General features: G+C 33.3%; 2 protein-coding genes across 2 annotated transcripts; both read left to right on the top strand.

Moving 5' to 3' along the window:
• The first annotated feature begins 1,322 nt into the window (after positions 1–1,322).
• Positions 1,323–5,784, top strand: LOC115700274 (G-type lectin S-receptor-like serine/threonine-protein kinase At4g03230). Its single transcript, XM_061103428.1, has 7 exons — positions 1,323–3,035; positions 3,156–3,665; positions 4,110–4,321; positions 4,412–4,622; positions 4,728–4,965; positions 5,102–5,252; positions 5,339–5,784. The coding sequence occupies exons 1-7, from the start codon at positions 1,670–1,672 to the stop codon at positions 5,636–5,638; spliced, it is 2,988 nt and encodes a 995-aa protein (XP_060959411.1). The 5' UTR covers positions 1,323–1,669; the 3' UTR covers positions 5,639–5,784.
• Positions 5,785–10,031: 4,247 nt separating this feature from the next.
• LOC115698865 (G-type lectin S-receptor-like serine/threonine-protein kinase At4g03230) lies at positions 10,032–21,547 on the top strand. Its single transcript, XM_061102984.1, has 7 exons — positions 10,032–11,780; positions 11,885–12,010; positions 12,093–12,304; positions 12,423–12,633; positions 12,719–12,956; positions 13,400–13,550; positions 21,097–21,547. The coding sequence occupies exons 1-7, from the start codon at positions 10,478–10,480 to the stop codon at positions 21,397–21,399; spliced, it is 2,544 nt and encodes an 847-aa protein (XP_060958967.1). The 5' UTR covers positions 10,032–10,477; the 3' UTR covers positions 21,400–21,547.
• Positions 21,548–21,948: the final 401 nt, after the last annotated feature.

Raw genomic sequence — 21,948 nt, 5'->3', positions numbered from 1 at the left:
ACAGCCCATCTTGAACCACTACGAACAACCGATTGAGCCTCCACAATACTTCTCCAAACAAACTGGGATTATTTCCTAACTGGGCCGATAGAAAATTATCTTGAGGGAAGTACCTCGCTTTAAAGACCTTGGAAGCCAAGATATTCGGATGATGGATGAGACGCCAACCTTGTTTCCCAAGCATTGCGAGATTAAAATCCCTTAAACTACGAAACCCCATACCACCTAGGTCCTTATGCTTGCACAACCTATCCCGGGACATCCAATGGATTCCTTTGCTCTGTTTCAATGAAGATTTCCACCAAAACTTTGTCATTAGTTTCTCTATATCCCGTGTAATCTCAATGGACAACAAGAAAACATTCATAGCATAACTTGGGAGAGATTGAGCTACTATTTGACGAGGATTTCTTTCTGGCTTGTGATAAAAGCTTTCCTTCCCATCCCATAAGATGCTTTTTGACGCTACCCTTCAAATAACCCAATACTGCTGTCTTATTTTTCATATTGTGTGTAACGTACCCGCTTCAAGCCTCCATTGGGCCCTTACACCCACGGAATAAATGGCACTTATACACGAGTACATCACTCTGGCTGCTTCATGGACTGATGACTGACCCTACAGACCAACACGAGTGTTTTCAGCGTGCTTTGTCCTCACTCGCACGCTTCCTGGGAAAACTTCCCAAGAGGTCACCCATCCAGAAATTGCCCCAGGTTAAGCACGCTTAACTATGGAGTTCTTTCGAGATGGGCTACCGAAAAACAAGATGCACCTTGTTGATATAGGTAGTACCAATCAATCCATTTAAGCTCTCTTCAACTGTGTAGTCCCATACCTACACAGTCTCAGAATCATCCCACTTGACCTTCCCCAGGCGATGTGGGATTGCACAGCTTACCCGGTATTTCCCCTTACGGATCACGGGATTACTGACTGTCACATTGTGTACGTTGTAATTATTTAGGAATGCATACAAATATTTTAGAAAATTCTAAATAATTTACAATATTAAAGATAAAGTTAAAATAGTTTCTTATCACACGAATAAGAAAAAATAGTCATTCGTGCAATAAAATATTTGAACGGCATTATAAATTATTAAAAATTTTATATAAATTTATAAGTGACCTTAAATAACAGAATGTACATGATCATGAAAAAAAAAAAACTAAAATATTCCCCAGGGCAAAAGAGTCTACTGAGTTAATGAGTGTACTATAGACTTAAACAAAAATTAATATTATTAAAAATAAATAAAATCTAATTAATTAAACAAGTCAAAAATTAAAAATTAAAAATTTCTGAAAAGAGCAAAAAAAAAAAAAATTAACATCTAATGTGTTCAATGTTCATCTCAAAATTAGATCTGTCAAACACATAGTTGTAATATCAATTCTTGTCCGCTTCCGTTTTAGTATCCTGACTAGTTCAATGTTCATGTTTTAACTGTGACTGAATATAATGACTAGCGTTATTGTGTCGATTTTTGACTGTACTGATGAATCGGTCTTTTCTATACTCCTGAAGTCCATACACGTTGACCTGGTCATCTCTTATTCATATTATGCAAAACTTTGGGAATTCACAGACAACATAATAAAATTGTTGTCCGTTGATTTTTAACGTCACCGGACATCTCTGTTCTTTCTTCTTCCCTTGCCAACAATGGCGCTTTTCTGCTCCTCACCTCTGCTCTTCTTTACCATGTTCATGTTATCATTCATCTTTTTGATGTGTTATTCTACTGATACCATGAATTTGATGAACGGTCCCATTAAAGACAGCCAAAATGAGTCTCTAGTTTCAGCTGGAAATAGATTCGAACTGGGGTTCTTTACCCCAGAAGGAAGCTCTCCTAACAAGAGGTATTTGGGCATTTGGTATTACAAGGTATCACCAAAGATTGTAGTATGGGTTGCCAACCGGGACAAACCACTGTTAAACACCAATGGAGTTTTTGTCGTTTCCAATGATGGACAACTTAAGGTAACAGATGAGAAAAGCGGGGATATGCATTGGAGAGCCAACGTTAGTAGTCGTTTACAGCCTTCTGTCACGAGGGAAGTGACTCTCATGGATTCTGGAAACCTAGTTTTGAGTGATGTACTTTATAGTAGAGGTGTTGTGTTAAGCAGAACACATGTATGGGAAAGCTTTCTTAATCCTACTGATACATTTCTTCCTGGTATGATGATGACTTTGAAGATGAAGTTGACTTCATGGACAAGTCAAGATGACCCTAAACAGGGGGAATTTGCTTTCCTGCAGCTTGATACTAAGAGAGAAGAGTACCCGTACATGATACAGAGAGGGGTTTCGAAAGCCACATTTTGGAAAAGTTCAAGTCAGCCTAATCCAGAATATCCAGACAGTTTTGGTGGTATTTCACCCATTGCACACTATTTTCTAACAAATTTCACTAGAGTATCAAGTACTAATACTTCGAATTCGTACCGTATGATGAAAGGTTGGAAGGGAGAGGTTATATCACCTTATGTGTCTAATTACAGTAACAGTAGACTGGTGATGAGCTTCAATGGACAGATACAATTCTACATGTGCCTTCATAGCGTAGTTAATTGCTCTATCAAATTATCACCAAGTGACCCATGCCATGTTTATGAAGTTTGTGGCGAATTTGGTGTCTGCAATAGTAAGAATGCCGTCTTGTGCAGGTGTTTACCTGGGTTTCAACCCAAAAACCAAAGTGCTTGGGACTCTGGAAACTTTAAGGATGGGTGCGTAAGTAGATCAGTTATGCCCTGCAACAAAAATTATTTTGGAAACGATTTCTTACATTTGAAAAACATCAAAGTGGGAAAGCCTGGTAAGACTTTAACAGATGTAGAAGATGATGAAAAATGTAAGGAACATTGTTCTGACAATTGTAACTGTACTGCTTATTTATTCACAACTGAGGGCAGAAGACCCTCGTGCTGGATATGGACCGATGGACTAGAAAATATTCAAGAGGATAATGATAATGATGCTGAATCTTACATCAATGTTCGTGTGGAATTATCTAAAACAGGTATGTATAAACTCCCCTTTATTCTCCTTTTCTCACGCTGAGTGAATCAATATATATTTATATGGACTTCATATTCATGTATTAATCATCAAAATGTTCATTTTGGTTATTTCATTGCAGAAACATTTAAAAAAAGCTGTAAAGCTTGTGGTGCAAATATAATTCCCTATCCATTGAGCACAAGTTCTGATTGTGGGGATCCTTTGTACTCCGATTTCACATGTGACACAAATTCTGGGGAGGTTTTCTTTCAGGCTCTCCATCACAAGTACCGAGTAACAAACATCGATCCAGTGCACAGAAAATTCACTGTTCAGTTGACTGAAGAATTGGGTTGTACAGCTTCCGTGCAAATGCTCAATCAGTCCTTAGGCTATACCGTAAGCAGGGGATGCAGTAGTTTGCAGAGTTCTATCGTTCCTAATATGTTTCCCTTCTTTAGTAGAGCACAAATAATAGAACTAGAAATTCAGTGGAATAAACCACTAAGACCACCTTGTAAGACAACTTCGGACTGCGATGAGATTGTAAACTCAGATTGCAATGATGCAAAAGAAGATGGATCAAGAAGGTGCACTTGCCTTAAACATTTTACGTGGGATTCTGAGAGCTTAACGTGCATATATGAGGGTACTATCTTAATACAAAACTATCTTGACATTTTCTTTGTATAGAATTATATATTTTCCTTATATGTTAGTAAAGTAATCAAGCTGAAAAAATGATACCAGAAGAAAATAATATTTCTATATTATTAAAAAAAAAACATGGCTGCTTGTCCTTAGGCTAACCTCTATCTATATACTGTTAAATATTCATTAAAGGAACCGACGTTTCTAGGCAATAGTTTGAGGGATCTTCATCCAAACTCAAGTATTATGTAGTGTTCTTGGGGTTTGTAACGATTGCTTTGATCATCTCCTCCACTACTTGTTTTGTATATTTCCTGAGACGAAAAAATGTAGCCAACACAACAGGTGAGTACTAAGTATGCAAGTCAATATAAACAAATTGAATTTTTTTCCTCCAAATGATAATGAGTAACTTGTTTTATTTAATCATCTTAACAAACAGGAACTGGCGGAAGAATCGAAGTAAATCAAGCCCTTCACTTATATGACAGTGAGAGGAGTATTGTAGACTTTATGCAGACAGGTCAATTTAAAGAAGAAGAGAAGAAAAACATTGAAGCACCATTTGTTGTTTTGGAAAGCATACTGGTTGCTACAAGTTACTTTTCAGAAGATAACAAGCTTGGACAAGGAGGGTTTGGCCCAGTTTATAAGGTAAATAAAATGATTGACTCATTCTTAGCATAGTAACCACAAGGCTAAAATATGACCTGCAATTGTTGGTTGGTTTGAACTTTCCCTCAGGGAAAATTTCCAGGGGGACAAGAAATTGCCATAAAGAGGCTTTCAAGTGGATCAGGACAAGGCTTGTTGGAGTTTAAAAATGAGGTTATGTTGATTGCTAAACTTCAGCATCGGAATCTTGTTAGACTGTTAGGCTATTGTATTGAAGGAGATGAAAAAATATTACTCTATGAATACATGCCAAACAAAAGCTTAGACCTCCTCCTATTTGGTACGAATTTTTATTTTGAACTAAAAGAAAGATATATTTTTCTTATAATCATTGTCCAATGTTATATAATACTATAGTTTCTAAACATATTTTTAACATTTGAAGATCGAACATTGTGTGTGCTGCTGAAATGGGAGATGCGCTTTAACATCATACTAGGAATTGCAAGAGGGCTTATTTATCTTCACCAAGATTCAAGATTAAGGATTATCCATAGAGATTTGAAAACAAGTAACGTTCTACTAGATGAAGAGATGAACCCAAAAATTTCCGACTTTGGCTTGGCAAGGATTTTTGGAGGCAAACAAACTGAGGCAACCACGGCAAGAGTAGTTGGAACATAGTGAGTATTGTTGTAGCTAAGACCTACACCTTAATATTTGTTTCTTTGTTTTTTTTTTTTCATATTAAATAATTTAAGTTCAACTAATTATGTTGATCAATATACTAATGAATAAGAACCAATTGGTGTTGTCCAGTGGTTATATGGCTCCAGAATATGCATTAGATGGGTTTTTCTCAATCAAGTCGGACGTGTTCAGTTTTGGAGTTGTCATCCTTGAGATTATTAGTGGGAAAAAGAACACAGGGTTTTATCAGTCAAATCAAGTGTTGAGCCTTCTAGGTTATGTAAGTGTTATTAAAAACATCAGTATACCTTATTTTTACTCTGATCGGGACTGAGTTTTTAATCGAGTTGTTGATTGTATTTGTAGGCATGGAAATTGTGGAGAGAAAACAGGCCATTAGATTTTATGGATGCAGCGCTACGTGAAACGTGTAATGCAAATGAATTCTTAAGGTGTATAAATGTAGGACTGTTGTGTGTACAAGAAGACCCAGAAGATCGTCCCACAATGTCAAATGCGGTTTTCATGCTTGGGAGTGAAACGGCAACAATCCCCAATCCTAAGCAACCAGCCTTTGTTATCAGAAAATCTCTTTCATCGACAGGGTCTTCAAGTAAAGGGGTGTCCATTAACGAGTTCACAGCTACGTTAGAACTAGGCCGTTGACAATGAAGATCACTACAGTGAGCCCAGTAAAAAAGTTTGGGGACAAAAGTGCTTTAAATGCCTAGTAATAATTTATATATAAAATATATAATTGCTGTTTAAATTAAAGATATGTTATAGCAGATATGCAATTGCAGTTCTAGAAACGAAGCATTGACAACACTGAAAATATACGAGTGCAAGACAAATTAAATTTTAGGGTCCTCAAAAATATATATAAAAAAAAATATCTAAAAAAGAGTGCTATGTGATTTGAACCCATGACCTTGAACTAGGGCTTTACAAAAAAAATTATAAACCGGCCAAACCGAATAACCCGCCCAAACCGAACTGAAAAAACCGATAAAAATTACAAACCGAAATAACCCGAAAAAATTACAAACAGCCCAATCTGTTAATTGGGCGGGTTGAAAATAGTTCCAACCCGCCCAATTAAACCGACCAATCCGATTTTGCACCTTTAAATTTTTTTTTTTAACTTTTTAGTTTTTATTATATATAACATAAATGATTAAATATATAATAATATAAAATTATATACTTAATTATTAGTTTCAAATTCATATATATGGTGTTGTACTTTGGTGGAATGTGATATTTTTAATTTATCTTTTTAATTTTTATTGATTTTGACTTTAAAACTAAAAAAAAAAAGTTTGGCCGGTTTGGGCGGGTTAACCCGACCAAATCGTTGGTCGGTTTATAGATTTTTTTTTTTTTTTTAAATTGGGCGGGTTGGTCTTAAATTTTAGCAACCCGAACTTTAGATTGAGTTAGAAAATATATAGGATAAACCGCCCAAACCGACCGATGTACAGCCCTACCTTGAACATTATGTCATCCACCTCAACCAACTAAGCTATGAATATTTGTTGTTTATAATACACTTAAATTTTACTTAAATAAAAACCTAATAAATTTTTTATTTTTTTATTTTGGGCCCCCAAAAAGTGTAGGCCCTAGGCACGGGCCTAGCCCGCCTATGCCTAGGGCCGGCCCTGGACATGAGTCAGCACAGTACTCGAACTACATAATAAAAACATTAATGAGTTTCCCTTCCACTTTTCAACTTTCATCACTATTTCATTTTACTATTTAAAAATTTAAACAATTTTTTTTAATTAATATTTTAGACTCTAATCCTAATATAGATCTTAGAAACCGAACTCGAACCCAACCCCGATCCTCACATCCCTAGACCCGACTTAAATAAAATCAATAAATAAAAATAGGGTAAATGGCTGCAAAACCCCCCAATACTTTCGTTTTGGTTTCACTAAACCCCCACAACGCAAATTTCTGCAGGTAAACCCCCAAAACTACTATTCTGTTAGCAATTTACCCTTTCCATCCAAATTTAGCTGTTAAGTGTCAGGTTAGCTTGTCCACGTGGACACAATATACACGTGACACAATTTTATTGGTCCACGTAAATAATTATATTAAAAAAATTAAAAAATTAAAAATAAAATTAATTTAAAAGTAAAGAAAATTATAAATAAAAAATAAATAATTTTCTTTTTTTTTTCTTTCTTTTTTTCCTTTCTTTTTCTTTTTCTTTCTTTTTTTTGGCTGAAACGATTCTCTCTCTCTCTCTCTCTCTCTCTCTCTCTCTCGATCTCGTCTCTCTTTCTCTCTTGGTTGGGTTTTCAATCTAGGGTTTTCAAAATCCTTAGGCGGCCTCTCGACCCTCACTGAACCCCAACCTCAAAACCCATATGCTCCTCTTCAGACCCATTTGGTCCGACGGAGAAAACCAGTCGAGACAAAGGTTGATCCATATCCAGACGAAGGTCGAGACGACTCCACCACCACCGAAGAAGAACCGTCCACCAAACTCACGTTCCCTTGGTCTTTCACCACCAGAGCCGGCGAAGTTCCACCCAAGAACCCTCCCTGCTGCGGCGAGTCCGGTCCGAGTTGTCGGTGCTGCAACTCAATCTCAGTGGAGAAGAAGACCGAGTCGGAATTTCTGGGTATTTTCTGTTCAAAATTTGTATATGGGTATTGTATCAATTTCTAGGTATTTTATCAATTTTGTATATGGATATGGGTATTGTATCAATTTCTGGGTATTTTGTATTCAAAATTTTGTTCTATTAATGTCTGGGTATTGTATCAATTTCAGTGAGGGTGGAGAGGCCGCCCAAGGGTTTTGAAATCCCTAGATTGAAAACCCAAACAAGAGAGAAAGAGAGACGAGATCGAGAGTGATAGAGAGAGAGAGAGAGAGAGAGAGAGAGAGAGAGAGAATCGTTTCGGCCAAAAAAAAAAGAAATTAAAGAAAAAAAAAGAAAGAAAAAGAAAGGAAAAAAAGAAAGAAAAAAAAAAGAAAATTATTTATTTTTTATTTATAATTTTTTTTAATTTTAAATTAATTTTATTTTTAACTTTTTAATTTTTTTTAATATAATTATTTACGTGGATCAATAAAATTGTGCCACGTGTATATTGTGTCCACGTGGACAAGCTAACCTGGCACTTAACAGCTAAATTTGGACGGAAAGGGTAAATTGCTAACAGAATAGTGGTTTTGGGGGTTTACCCGCAGAAATTTGGGTTGTGGGGGTTTAGTGAAACCAAAACGAAAGTATTGAGGGTTTTGCCGCCATTTACCCATAAAAATAAAAATAATATTTACGGAATACACTTTTGTTTTTTGTTTTTAAAATTGAAAAACAAAATTAGTTATAGAACACATTTTTGTTTGAATAATTAACATTTTTACCCTCTAAACTTTTAGCACTACCTGATATTGCCTTTTAAAATATACGACTTTGTTAAAAATTCTCCCTAAAATATAACAATTATATAATTATGCCCCTTCTGTTAGGTTCTGTTTCTTTTACCGTTAAACTTTGACCATTACAAAATTTTGCCCCCTTTTATTAAAAAAAAATAATTTTAAAATAATAATATTCTATCTTTTAAAGTAATTATAATATTTTATTAATTCAAAAAAATAATAAAAATTATTAAACAAATTAGATAAAAATATTAATTTTACTTAAAATGTATTTTTAAACTTTATTTTATTTATCATTACGCATCTTAAAAAATCAAACCAAAATTATTGAGATTCTAATGAATAATTTAAATAAACTAAGATATCCTGAAGAAAAAATCAAACTTATTTATAATTATATATTTATATCTTAACAAATAATGTAAAATAATTAAAAATTTAATAAAAATATAAAATTATTTTGAAAAAAGATATAAATTAAACTAAAAAAATATTATGTTTACTTAAACAAATCTATATTTTTTTTATGAAAATAAAATATACTCAAGTTTATTCCCGTAAAATTTAGTTTTTACAAAATTGAATTTTTAATATATTTTTTTTAATATCTAAATGAATTTTCTAATAAAAAATAAATAATCTTTTATATTGCTTAATTGGTTTTAAAATTTTAATTTATTTTTAATTTTCTTAATCATTCAAAATAATTTTCTTAAGATTTAAATAATTTTTTAAGATTTACTAAAAAAAATGTTAAATTTTTCTCATTTTTATTTTGAGAGGGTACAATTTGATAGTTGTCAAAGTTACTAATTAGGAAAGACACATCATCATTTAAACGGAATAATGAAACGGAGCCTAACAGAAGGATTAAATTGCTATAAATATAAAAGTTCAGGAAATTCTTAACAAACAGTATATTTTCGGAGCCAAAACGAGTATTGTCAAAAATTCAAGGGACAAAATTGCTAATTATTCTTTTTATTTTTCAAAAATAAAATTTAAAAAATATTACGAAATACCACCATAATTTATTAGTATATTGTTAAAAGAAAACACTCCCCAGTCCCCACATATTCAAAAATGAGGAATCCTAATTACAACATCTTATTACAATCTCTTAGTCAACCTCTACGTCCGAAATCACATGTCGAAATATTTTTTTTAATTTTTTTTTATAGCGGTATTCATTATAGTTACAATATCATCCCTATAAATTTTTGAAAAATTCCGAATAGTTTACAGTACGGAAAACAGAGTTCCTGATATTCCAGTTTATCACGCGCATTCAAAAAACTTTAAATGTATTTTCGGCACTGTAAACTGTTCGAAATTTTTCAAAAATTTACAGGTTCAAAAATTTACAGGAGTGATGTTGTAAGCATAACGAACACCCCTGTGAAAAAAAAAATTGAAAAAGAATATACCGACATGTATTTTTGAACGTGAAGATTGACTAAGAAATTGTAACAGAAAATTGACGGTAGCACTTCTCTTCACAAATTAAACAATTTTTTGAGAGGAGAGTGACCTGTTAGGTTAGGGAAAAGGTCACTGTCAGACTAATACCAAGTGTTAACTAACTTAATATAAGTTTGAGTTACGTTGTGAGCAGCTGTATTTATTTTTCTACTAATGTGGGATAGGAAAACAGTTGAGAAGAAAATTAACACTTCTTTGAGGGCCTCCACAAGTGCTCTGTACTCGGTAAGGTTAGTATTGACTTATAACTTTTATTTTATATTGACGATATTTATGACTTCCTCAAAAATATATAGAGAAGAGTTGATGTTCACATTTGAATAATTGGATGACTGGATTATGTGGCAATCAAAACAAACACCCACATCAGCTTGTGATAAAAGTTCAAGAGTGATGAAATAATTAAAAGGTAAGTTTTAACTTATTTCACACTTAGAATTCAAGATGATAATCTTTTATAAGGAAGACTTTTCCAAGTGCAGTGCAGAGAAACAATAAACAGTTTATTTGGGGTAAGTAGTGCAACAATTGATTGAATCAGATCACATATAACTTCTCTTCTACTTCTTCTACAGATCACGTCTTCTGGGTCTTCAATTGATAGTTATACCATGTTGATTTCCAAGTCCAACCGAATCTTTATCTTAGTGATTCAGTTCTTATGTCTGTTTGTCAAAACCAATTTCTCAGTAAGAACAGGAGGTGATACAATCTCTTCAAACCAAACCCTGAATGGGTTTTCAACCATTGTCTCTGCAGGTGGGGTGTTTGTGCTTGGATTCTTTAGCCCAGGTAACAATGAAAACTACTATGTAGGCATATGGTACCAAGTGGATCCTTCTCGGAGTGTAGTTTGGATAGCAAACAGAGAAAAACCAGTTTCCTTCTACTCACACCTAAGAATCTCAGATGGCAATTTAGTTCTTTTCAATGAAGATGAAGTTCCAATTTGGTCCACAAATGTGAACTCCAGCAGCTCCTGTGTACAGGCAGTAATTAAAGATGATGGGAACCTCATCTTAATTAATTGTTCCAATCCCACAAAAACTTTATGGAAAAGTTTTGATTACCCTTCCCATACCTTTCTACCAGGTAATCAAATTGGATACAACAAAGTAACCAAAACTCACAGGGTTCTGACTTCATGGAAGAATTCCAAAGACCCTTTACCCGGCCTTTACAGTTTTCATCTAAACGAAACTGACAACTCGTATATCCTAATATGGAATAGGTCCATAACATATTGGAGTAGTGGACCATGGAGCGGACATAATTTTCGCTCAGTCCGTTCCACACTTGAAATCTCCTACAATTTAATGTACGAATCAAATGGATATGAAAGCTACTTTACATATTCTGTAAGAAATACAACGATGATATCTCAAGTATTCCTAGATGTTTCTGGGCAACTAAAGCTATTCAACTGGCTTTTCGCTTCTAAGAAATGGGAACTCAGTGGGTCCCATCCGGGACAACACTGTGAAGTTTATGCCTTTTGTGGAGCAAATAGCCTCTGCGATCACAATTACTTACCCTTCTGCCGCTGCTTAACAGGGTTCACACCAAAGTTTCAGAGTGAATGGGATTTAAAGGAATATTCCAATGGATGTATCAGAGAAAGGGCATTGCAGTGTGGTAATGACAGTTTGGATAATGTTGGGGGAGATAGATTTCTTGAAATACCTTATGTTAACTTGCCAAAAGATAATGAATCTTTAAGAACAGGGGCCATCCAAGACTGTGCTTCCACATGTTTAAGTATGTGCTCATGCATCGCTTATGCCCACAACAACAGTGGTTGTTTATTTTGGACAGAAGATCTCTTAAATGTGAAGCAACTCACTGCTAATGACAGCAATAGTAAATCTCTCTATATTCGACTTTCAGCTTCTGAGTTTGAGGATCGTAATAACAGTAAGCATGTCCAACTTTGCTGGATCTTTTTAGGATTTATATCACCACACAAATGTTGTGCTATTAATGCTGATCTTTTTTGTCTGTTTATATATTTATTACAGAAGGTAGGATGGTTTTGAAGTCTAAGATACTCTATGTTATTCTTGGAATTATAGCGGCTATTGTTCTAATCTCAAGTATTGCTTGTTATGGATATTATCAAAGAAGAAAACAGAGCAAAAGAAAAGGTAATACTGATTACTAGAATGCATTTGGTACCAAGTCATGCTAGTGTAACTAACTTAAAGTATTGGTTAAAAATATATATAGGTGACAAAATGATAACTTGGGGAAAACAGGCAATCCACTTGTATGATACTGAGAAACAAATTGCAAACTTTATAAAGTCAGGGCAGTTTAGAGAAGATGAAACAGAAAGTATAGATGTACCCTTTGTTGCTTTAGAAATTATAGTAGTGGCTACAGATAATTTTTCAGATGCAAACAAACTTGGAGAAGGTGGTTTTGGCCCTGTTTATAAGGTAATTAATGTTCAAAATTATCAATCATCCTAGTACTATCACTTAAGTCTAATTTTCCAACTATCTCCATAAATTTGAATTGGATTAATTTATTTATCTTTGCTTTGAACTCTGACAGGGAAAATTTCCAGGAGGTCAAGAAATTGCTATAAAGAGACTCTCTAGAGGTTCAAGACAAGGCTTTGAGGAATTTAAGAATGAAGTTACTTTGATTGCCAAACTTCAGCATCGGAACCTTGTCAGACTTTTGGGCTATTGTGTTGAAGGAGAAGAAAAATTGTTACTCTATGAATATATGCCTAACAAGAGCTTGGACTCGTTCATATTTGGTAAGTTTTTCAATGTGAATTATTCAATCAAATTCTCTACTCTATATATTATTAAAATGCACACTTGAAATATAAATGTTGCTAGGTGGGACACTAAGCATGTTCTTGAACTGGGAGTTACGCTTTGATATCATAGTGGGAATAGCTAGAGGGCTTGTTTACCTCCACCAAGATTCAAGATTAAGAATTATCCATAGAGATTTGAAAACAAGCAATGTTCTATTAGATGAGGAGCTGAACCCCAAAATTTCTGACTTTGGTTTGGCAAGGATTTTTGGAGGCAAACAAACTGAAGCAAGTACAAGACGAGTAGTAGGAACATAGTAAGTTTTGCTTAAGACCCTAACATTAAATCTCAAATGTTCAATCACAAATACTAATTTAGAGCTCTTGTGCAAAAATTACTAATTAGACTATTTGTTTTGTTAAATGATAAATCGAATCATATGTTTTTCAAAATAGTACAAAATAATACATCGAGCTCAATTTTCATCAAATTAAAACTTAATAATAATTTGATGAAGATGTCAATGACGGGACTAATTACATATTCTATATTTGTTCGTGCTAACTACAAATTGGTTATGTTAAAAGAAAATTTATAAAAATTAAGCTCGTGGTACTATTTTATACCATTTTGAAAAATATAAAATTCAATTTATCATTTAATAAAATGGAAATTCTAATTAATAACTTTTGCAAAATAAAAATTTTAAAATAATATTTATCTCCAAATATATAACTAATTAATCATTTTGATACGCAGCGGTTATATGTCTCCAGAATATGCATTAAATGGACTTTTCTCAATCAAGTCCGACGTTTTCAGTTTTGGTGTTATGCTTTTAGAAATCATAAGCGGAAAAAGAAACACTGAATTTTACCAATCAGAGGAAGCTTGGGGCCTTCTAGGATATGTGAGTATTGATATACATATATAAATATAAATATAAATTTTTGGTTGAATATATTTATATATATATATATGATATAGAGTTAATCTTCTCATTATTAATTAGTTTTGAGATAAAACTTCATATACTAAAACTTCGGAAGATTGGTGGACAAACTTAGGCGAATATAGACATATGACATTCTTGCAACTTCCATCTATCATAAATGCCTTAAGCTATCTCTATGTCAAGTTCTGTGGTCAAGATGCACAAGTAATCGAGAGACTTCGAGCAAAAATTTTCAAGCTCAAGTGTTGTTCAATGGAAAAAAAAAAGAGATCTTTCAAAACACTATAAGAAGATGACTCAACGATTCTACCAAATAGGTGGCATTGATGATCCTAACCTAAACCAAGCCTTCCTTTCCTCTGTTGCAGAGCCACTTTCTGAAGAAACCTTCAGGCTACTCTCTGGACTGGGAAAAAGTCTAACGATCCTACAATTAGAGAAATTTTTTCGCTAGTCTTAAAGGCCTTTGAAAAAATATGCTCCCTAAAAAGAATTTCTCAAGGAATTCATGAAGCAATCCAAAAAACTAGAAAAAGTTTGTAGCATACGAGATTTACTCATCAAATGCCCTTCTGAATCTTCGTGTTCTTGCCAAAAACCAAAGAACAAAAACAAGTTTAAAACGTTCAAGTTCTCAAAGCATAAAGGAAGCATAAAAAAATTTCTGAAGGAAACGCAACTTTCAAAAAAAAAAATCTGATTGATGTTATGTATGTGGAAAAAAATGGTCATTATGCAAAAGAATACCTTAAAGGGAAAACTGTCAAGCTTATCTCACATATCCAACAAACGACTAGGATGTCTCTTGAGGAAAATGACATAGAGTCAATCTTCTCCACAGTTGATGAATTTAATTCGATTTCTCTCTGTGCATTCGAACAATGGAGTGGTTGAGAAAATGCAGAATGTTATCACATTTTCACTATTCATACGATGCAATCACCCCCTATCATTACTGTCCAAGTTCTTCCAACAAAATATGCCAAGCCAATAAAATTTGCAACATTTTTCGACATGGGAGCACTAGACACAATAATGAACCCTGATATTCTTCTTAAAGAATATTGAAGAAAAGAGAAGAAATAATTTCATGCTACATATGGAAATATTTTTTTGTACAGAACTCATCAGTAAACTGATTCGGTTGCAGTTCTTCCCAGGGTGTTCTGTTATTCCCAAACTTTTAGTGCTCTTTAATGTTCAATGATCATGAAAAAAAAAAAAACTAAAATATTCCCCAGGGCAAAAGAGTCTACTGAGTTAATGAGTGTACTATAGACTTAAGCAAAAATTAATATTATTAAAAATAAATAAAATCTAATTAATTAAACAAGTCAAAAATTAAAAATTAAAAATTTCTGAAAAGAGCAAAAAAAAAAATAAAAAATTAACATCTAATGTGTTCAATGTTCATCTCAAAATTAGATCTGTCAAACACATAGTTGTAATATCAATTCTTGTCCGCTTCCGTTTTAGTATCCTGACTAGTTCAATGTTCAATGTTCATCTTTTAACTGTGACTGAATATAATGGTTGAGAGCTCATAGATGAATTGATTGTTCATTGAACATTAAAGAGCACTAGACACAATAATGAACCCTGATATTCTTCTTAAAGAATATTGAAGAAAAGAGAAGAAATAATTTCATGCTACATATGGAAATATTTTTTTGTACAGAACTCATCAGTAAACTGATTCGGTTGCAGTTCTTCCCAGGGTGTTCTGTTATTCCCAAACTTTCTCTTGTTACACTCTTGGTGAACATAACGGTTGAGAGCTCATTGGTGTGAATCTTCTTGACTGAAACCTCTTTAATACCAATGATATCTCTTATAAAATGCAGCTTAATCTCTATGTGCTTTGACCGTTCAAGAAACATGGGATTCTTCATAAGGTGAATAGCACATTGGTTGTCACAATGAACAATCAATTCATCTATCTTGATACCAACCTCATTTGTAAACCCTTAACATAAATGACTTCCTTTATTACTTCTGTTGTTGCCATATATTCAGCCTTAGTGGATGATAGAGCGACATTTGAAGGTTAGATTTCTAGCTCACACAAACTCCAAACACAGTAAACACATATCCGGTTAAGGATTTTCTTGTGTCTAGGTTTGCAACATAATCTGAGTCAACATAACCAATTACATTTTCTTTGAAATTACCCGGTTTTCCCCATACTGGACCACTAATGAGAGTCCCTTTGATGTACCTCGACATCCATTTAAGTAATGTCCAATGTTCTTCTCAAGGATCTGTAATGAATCATGCCACTAAACTCATGTTATGTGTCAGGTCAGGTTTAGTGCACACCATGGAATACATGAGACTGCCAACATCACTAGCATAAGGCACATCATCAGTCTTTCTTCTTTCTATCTCAGTTTTGGGAGATTTCTCTTGGGACAATTTAAAGTGCTAAGCTAGAGGAGTTGCAACTGGTTTAACATCAGTCATCCAAATTTCTCTATTGCTTTCCTTAGGTAGCTGCCTTGGCTTAACATGGTTGTATGGGGTTTGTTCCTCTTTATCTCAATTGCCAAAATCTTCTCGGCCTCACATAGATCCTTCATCTCAAACTCACTCTTGAGTTGAGACTTAGGCTTATCAATGTTGGTCCTATCTTTACCAAAAATTAGTATGTCATCTACATACAATAAGAGGTAAATCTGATTGTTAAAATATGCACAAGTGTCATAATTGCTTCTAGGTATAGCCAACTTTCATCAAGAATTCATTAAACCTCAAGTTCCATTGTCTTGGAGCCTACTTCAAACCATATAGAGAATTGTTTAAAAGGAAAATCTTATCTAGATCATCATTCTTAAAGCCTTTGGAATCTCCATGTAGATCTTTTCTTCCAAATTCCCATGTAAGAATGCAGTTCGTATATCCATTTGATCCATGTCAAGATCAAATTCTGCAGCTAAGGAAAGAATTACTCTTATTGATGTTTGCTTGCCACATGTGAAAAAATATCATTATAGTCAATGCCTTCCTTTTGAGTAAACCCTTTGACAAATAACCTTGCCTTATACCTTGTTCCTTCCACTCCTAGAATTCCATTTTTCCACTTGAAAATCCATTTACATCTTATAAGTCTCTTGTTCAATGCTCTCTTGACTATATCTAGGTTTTGTTATTCTCAAGTGACACATTTCCCTCTTGAATGGCATTTAGCCATTTTGCACCATCTTTACCTGTAATGGCCTCTAAGTAGCTTTTAGGTTCTACACTCAAGATCTTCGTCTATTGATAGTGAAAATGTTGCGAACTCGGCATATCAATACTTGTTCGGTGCTTTGGTTCCCCCAAAATTTTCTTTTAAGACCTGCTCCTTTGAGCTTACACCTCACTCTCTCTATGATAGTTCTATTCATCATCTCAGAAAGTCCATTTTGTTGAGGTGTGTCTTGTAGAGTTAAATTCATAGCTATTCCATGATCTTTGCAAAATTCATCAAACTGGTTTGAGCAATATTCCAACTTCTCAACTTCCTAATCTTACATCTGGTCTGATTTTCAATCAGCTTCTTCCATGTAACAAATGTGTTAAAAGCCTCATCTTTCCTTTTCAACATAAACACCCACACTTTCCTTGAATAATCATCTATAATACTGATAAAATAGCTAGCACCACCCAAGGTCTTAACTTTGGAAAGACCCTAGAGATCTGAATATATATAGGTCGATCTCTCCTTAGTAGTATGCACACAAGTGCTGAATTTGATTCTACTACTCTTCCCATATACACATTCCTCATAAAATTTCAATTTCCCTTTCAGTCCACCTTGAAACAAGCCTTGCTTGTCCATTTCAGTAAGTCCTCTTTCACTAACATGTCAAAGCGTCAAATTCCAAGTCTTGATGTTTTCAACATCATCCTTACCAAGTGCAGGAGCTACTTCTCCAATCGTTGTATTCTCAACTAGATACTACAACCCGTTTCTCAACTCCCCGTTAACAAAGATCAAAGACCCCTTTGAAATATTGAGTGTCCCATTGTCAATTCTAACTGAATATCCATCATTATCAAACATGCTAATTGATATAAGATTTCACTTCAAATCGGGAACATACCTGACTTGTTTGATCGTTCGAGTGACACCATCATGTAGCATCAAATCAATGGAGCTAATTCCATGAATCTGGGAAGCCTTGTTGTCTCCCAACAGTACTATTTCACCTGGTTTTTCAATGTAGTTATTGAACAAGTTCTTGTTTGGTGTCATGTGAAATGAGCACCATGAGTCCAAGGTCCATTCTCCACTTGATTCTGAACTAAGTGCAACTAAAACCCCTGCAAATTCATATCCACTTGATTTTAAATTAGATGCAACTATAACCCCTGCAAATTCATGTACACTTGCAATATCAGCTTCTCCTTGATTCTTGTACTTATTCTTCCCTTGATTGTTGTCTCTCTTCAACTTAGCCTTCAATGACATACATCCATCTCAAAAGTGTTCATCTTTTTTGCAATAATAACACTTCTTTCCAGTTGGTGTTTTTGAATTTGACCTTAGCTTGTACCCAATCTTGGGTTTCTTGAATTCTTTCTTCTCTGTTCTTCCACGAACAAACAAACCATCACCACTTGAATTACCTTCTAATTCAAGGTTGCTTTAACTTCGGACATAGTTAGTGTATTTTTTCCATAAAATATGGTATCGACAAAGTGTTCATATACCTTAGAGTGAACAAATTAGAAGTATAGCTTGATCTTCTTCTTCAATTCTGACCCCAAAATTATTTAGGTTCAGAATTAAATTGTTAAATTGTATAGATGCCTTTGAAGCCCTTTAGTTTTATCCATCTTCATCGTGTAAAAAAGTTTCTTCAAATAGAGCTTATTGGCCGAAAATTTCATCATGTAAATCGATCCAAGATTGTTCCATAATCCCAAAAGCAGAGTCTTCATTGACAACTTCTCTAAGGAATTCATCTCCTAAACTAAAAATAATAGCACTATTTCCTTTAATATCAATCTTTTGAGAAATCTTCTTCACATCTTCATCTTCCTTAGAATCAGTAGCCTAAATCGCATCTACAAGTCCTTGATGCGAAATGAGCACTTTCATCTTAATCCTCCATAACCCAAAGTCATTCAGACATGTGAACTTGTCTACTTCATATCTAGCAGTAGCCATTCTTGATGAGTTCTTAAATCTTGATGAGTTTTTGAAACTCCAAAACTTAATTCTTGAATCCTTGATCTAATCGTATAGCTCTGATACCATTTGCGGTAAATTAACACTTATGAAGAATCAAATAAACAAGAACTAAAGTACTAGAATGGTTGAATCAAACAATGACATCAACCAAAAAAATAAATGCAAAAAAACTTAATGAAATAGGGACAAGATTTAACGAGGTTCATCACTCTTTTTGTGGTGACTAATCCTTTGGAGGAACTGCCCTTTGGCCAAGCTTTATTTGATCTTCAACAATATAGGAATGCAGAGGAGAATGCAGAGTTCAATCTCATCATCAAGGGTGTCTCGTACCTTACCAATCAACTCACTTGAGAGAGATGTGATCAAACACACACATGCTCTTTAACAATCCTCCTCTCTCATTACAAACTTAATTATCATCTAAATTCTTTTCTAGATCATTACCTTGAGAAGTAATACACAAAGCCTTATATAGGAAACTTAGTAAGAGGGGAACCCAAGTTAGTTAACTGTAAAAACTAACTCAAAAATTGATTGGATAGACCTACAACATCTAATAAGTCACCAGATTAGACTAACATTAGCAATACCCAAGTTACTAAATTCTCCTACAAGTAGCTTATGCATAAATTTACAAGTAAATGGAGAAGTAAAAGAAAATGAAGACAATAATTACAAACTAATTAGAATTACAACAACATACAAGATTTAAGAACTATAAAATAAGGAGAAAAATACTTACACAATCATAATAAGTGTAGAGTAGTGAGATCACCAAGTTAAATAAAGTTTAAGAATTTTCGCAAAAGTTCATTTTTCTTATTCCATATGCACAAAGGCATTCTTAATGAAAATTGCTCTGTTAAATAATCAACCCATGCATATGTTTTCTAGATATGTGGATTTGTTATAGAAAAAATGTGTTTATAATAAAAAAGTTTAAATATAATCTTATTAATTATTAATAAAAATAAGAAATTATATACTTATCTTATCATACATTAATTTATTAAATTCAGAACATATTAACAATTATAGTGATATCATCACAATAAAAAATAATTGTGACTATATATGTTTCAAACTATATATTTATTCTTACGATTTATCAGTATATTAAATTTACACTGACGTGATAATAAATAATGTGGTTTACTTACACTTGGATAAGTGGAATGTCTTTTCTAGGACATTAGTAAAGTAAACTTGGATTAGATGTATTATTGATTATACATCAGACCAACCAATATTGATAGTAGAAAAGACATCATAAACTTACTGTTATATCTTAATCTAAGTCAAAATCATTTGGTTGATTATAGATAAATTGGTCTCAATCTTGAGATGGTTATGTTTTAGCCTATAATTGTATTGTTTGTAGTTCTTAAACTTGTTCGTTAGTCTATACTTATATTTTGAGAACACAGTAATACAATTGAGTGTGTGTGTGTGTTAAAATACATACAAGAGCATCTCCAATGATTAAATTTTGGAAATGTTTGCTGAGGTAGACATCTTAGTCGACAAAATATGAGGGTACTATACCATTAGAGAGAAATTAATGTCATTCTAAGAATTTTTATTGAGGTCATACAATGACATTATTCTATCTTTTTTTTTTTCTATTAAAAAATTAAAGTAAATAAAACTATATAATTTATAATTAAAACAAATTATATATTTATAATAGTATTCGGAATAAGAGTGTCATAAATAATAAATAATGTAAAAGAAAATTAAAGAGAGATAAGAAAAAATATTATATTTTTATTATAAACTTAGAATTTGTGTTTCAAAATTCACTAATCCCATAGTTGTTACCGCATTTGAATAGATTTCTTAACAAAATGTTAGAATCGCCCAATATACTTTGTAGAAGCTCCAAACCAAAGTTTTTGAAAAATCATGGCAGTTGTGATATCGTCATACATTGGGTATATCGCCTAGGCTGCCGTACCATTTTTTTTAACTTTTTGTTTCTACACTTTGGCAATCTATTAGCCTTCTCTAACAAATATAAACATTATAGCTTCAAGAGATTCAAAATTAAGATTGTGTAACCTCTTTTTTAAAGTTTTAATTGCGTAATTTCGTAGGAGTTAGAAAATATTATCCAGATTTGTTCACCCCACAATTTTATGTTACACGATTTGACAAAAGAACATTCTACCAACACTTATTTGTTTTTGTTGCATTTTATATTTAATCTCTATATTATGATATCATATAAAAATAATGCATTTTCATATTATAATATTTTTGTTTTCTTTATTTTGGTCATCAACAAAATGATATTTCTCAATTATTACTTGTTTGTAGGCATGGAAATTGTGGAAAGATAACAAGGCATTGGATCTAATGGATGCAAGGTTAAGTGAGAGTTGCAATAGAAATGAATTTATGAGGTGTGTTAACGTGGCTCTATTGTGCGTACAAGAGAGCTCAAGTGATCGCCCCACCATGCCAAATGTGGTATTCATGCTTGGAAATGAGACAACATTTTTGTCAAATCCCAAGCAACCAGCCTTTGTTTCATGGATTTCTCCTTCTATCTCTACCTCTCCCAATAAACCTTCATCATCAGTCAACAAGTTAACAACTACCTTAGTGCAAGGTCGATAATAAACACAAGTTTTTCTGGAAAAAAATTCTTATTATCCAAGTTGTGCGTTGTAAAAAAAAGAATCATACAAATATAAGACTCAAATTAATTGCTTCCACTCATGCTCAATATTATTTACAAAATTATAGTAATTTCTTCGTTTTTTAATTTACATGTTAAGTTTTGTCTGTCTCAAATATATTGAAACATTTTTTTCAAAATGAGTCTAAGTTCTTGTTTAGTGAAGATGCGCTTGGAGAGTGAAAAGATGAGAAAAAATTATAGAGAAATTATTACTAATTATTTCAGCAAGCTTTTCTCCACCTCCAAGCCAAGAGGGATGGTTTATAACAGTATTTCTCAAAAAGTTATTATACTGAGATGCATATAGTTTGCTGCTAGTCGAATTTACTAAGGATGAGGTTCAAGCTACTCTAAGATAGGAATTCTACTATGGCTTATCAGTTTCCTGCTTTGTTCGACCATAAATATTGGTCAATTGTTGAGCAAGATGCTACTGCTACTGCTACTTATAATTCTTAAAAATGATAGTGAAATTGGGGATTTGA

The sequence above is a fragment of the Cannabis sativa genome, chromosome 8 (genome assembly GCF_029168945.1).
Source record: "Cannabis sativa cultivar Pink pepper isolate KNU-18-1 chromosome 8, ASM2916894v1, whole genome shotgun sequence".
Taxonomy (NCBI): Eukaryota; Viridiplantae; Streptophyta; class Magnoliopsida; order Rosales; family Cannabaceae; genus Cannabis; species Cannabis sativa.
The sequence above is the reverse complement of the archived record's forward strand: the minus strand, read 5'-3'. Positions and strand labels throughout refer to the sequence as shown.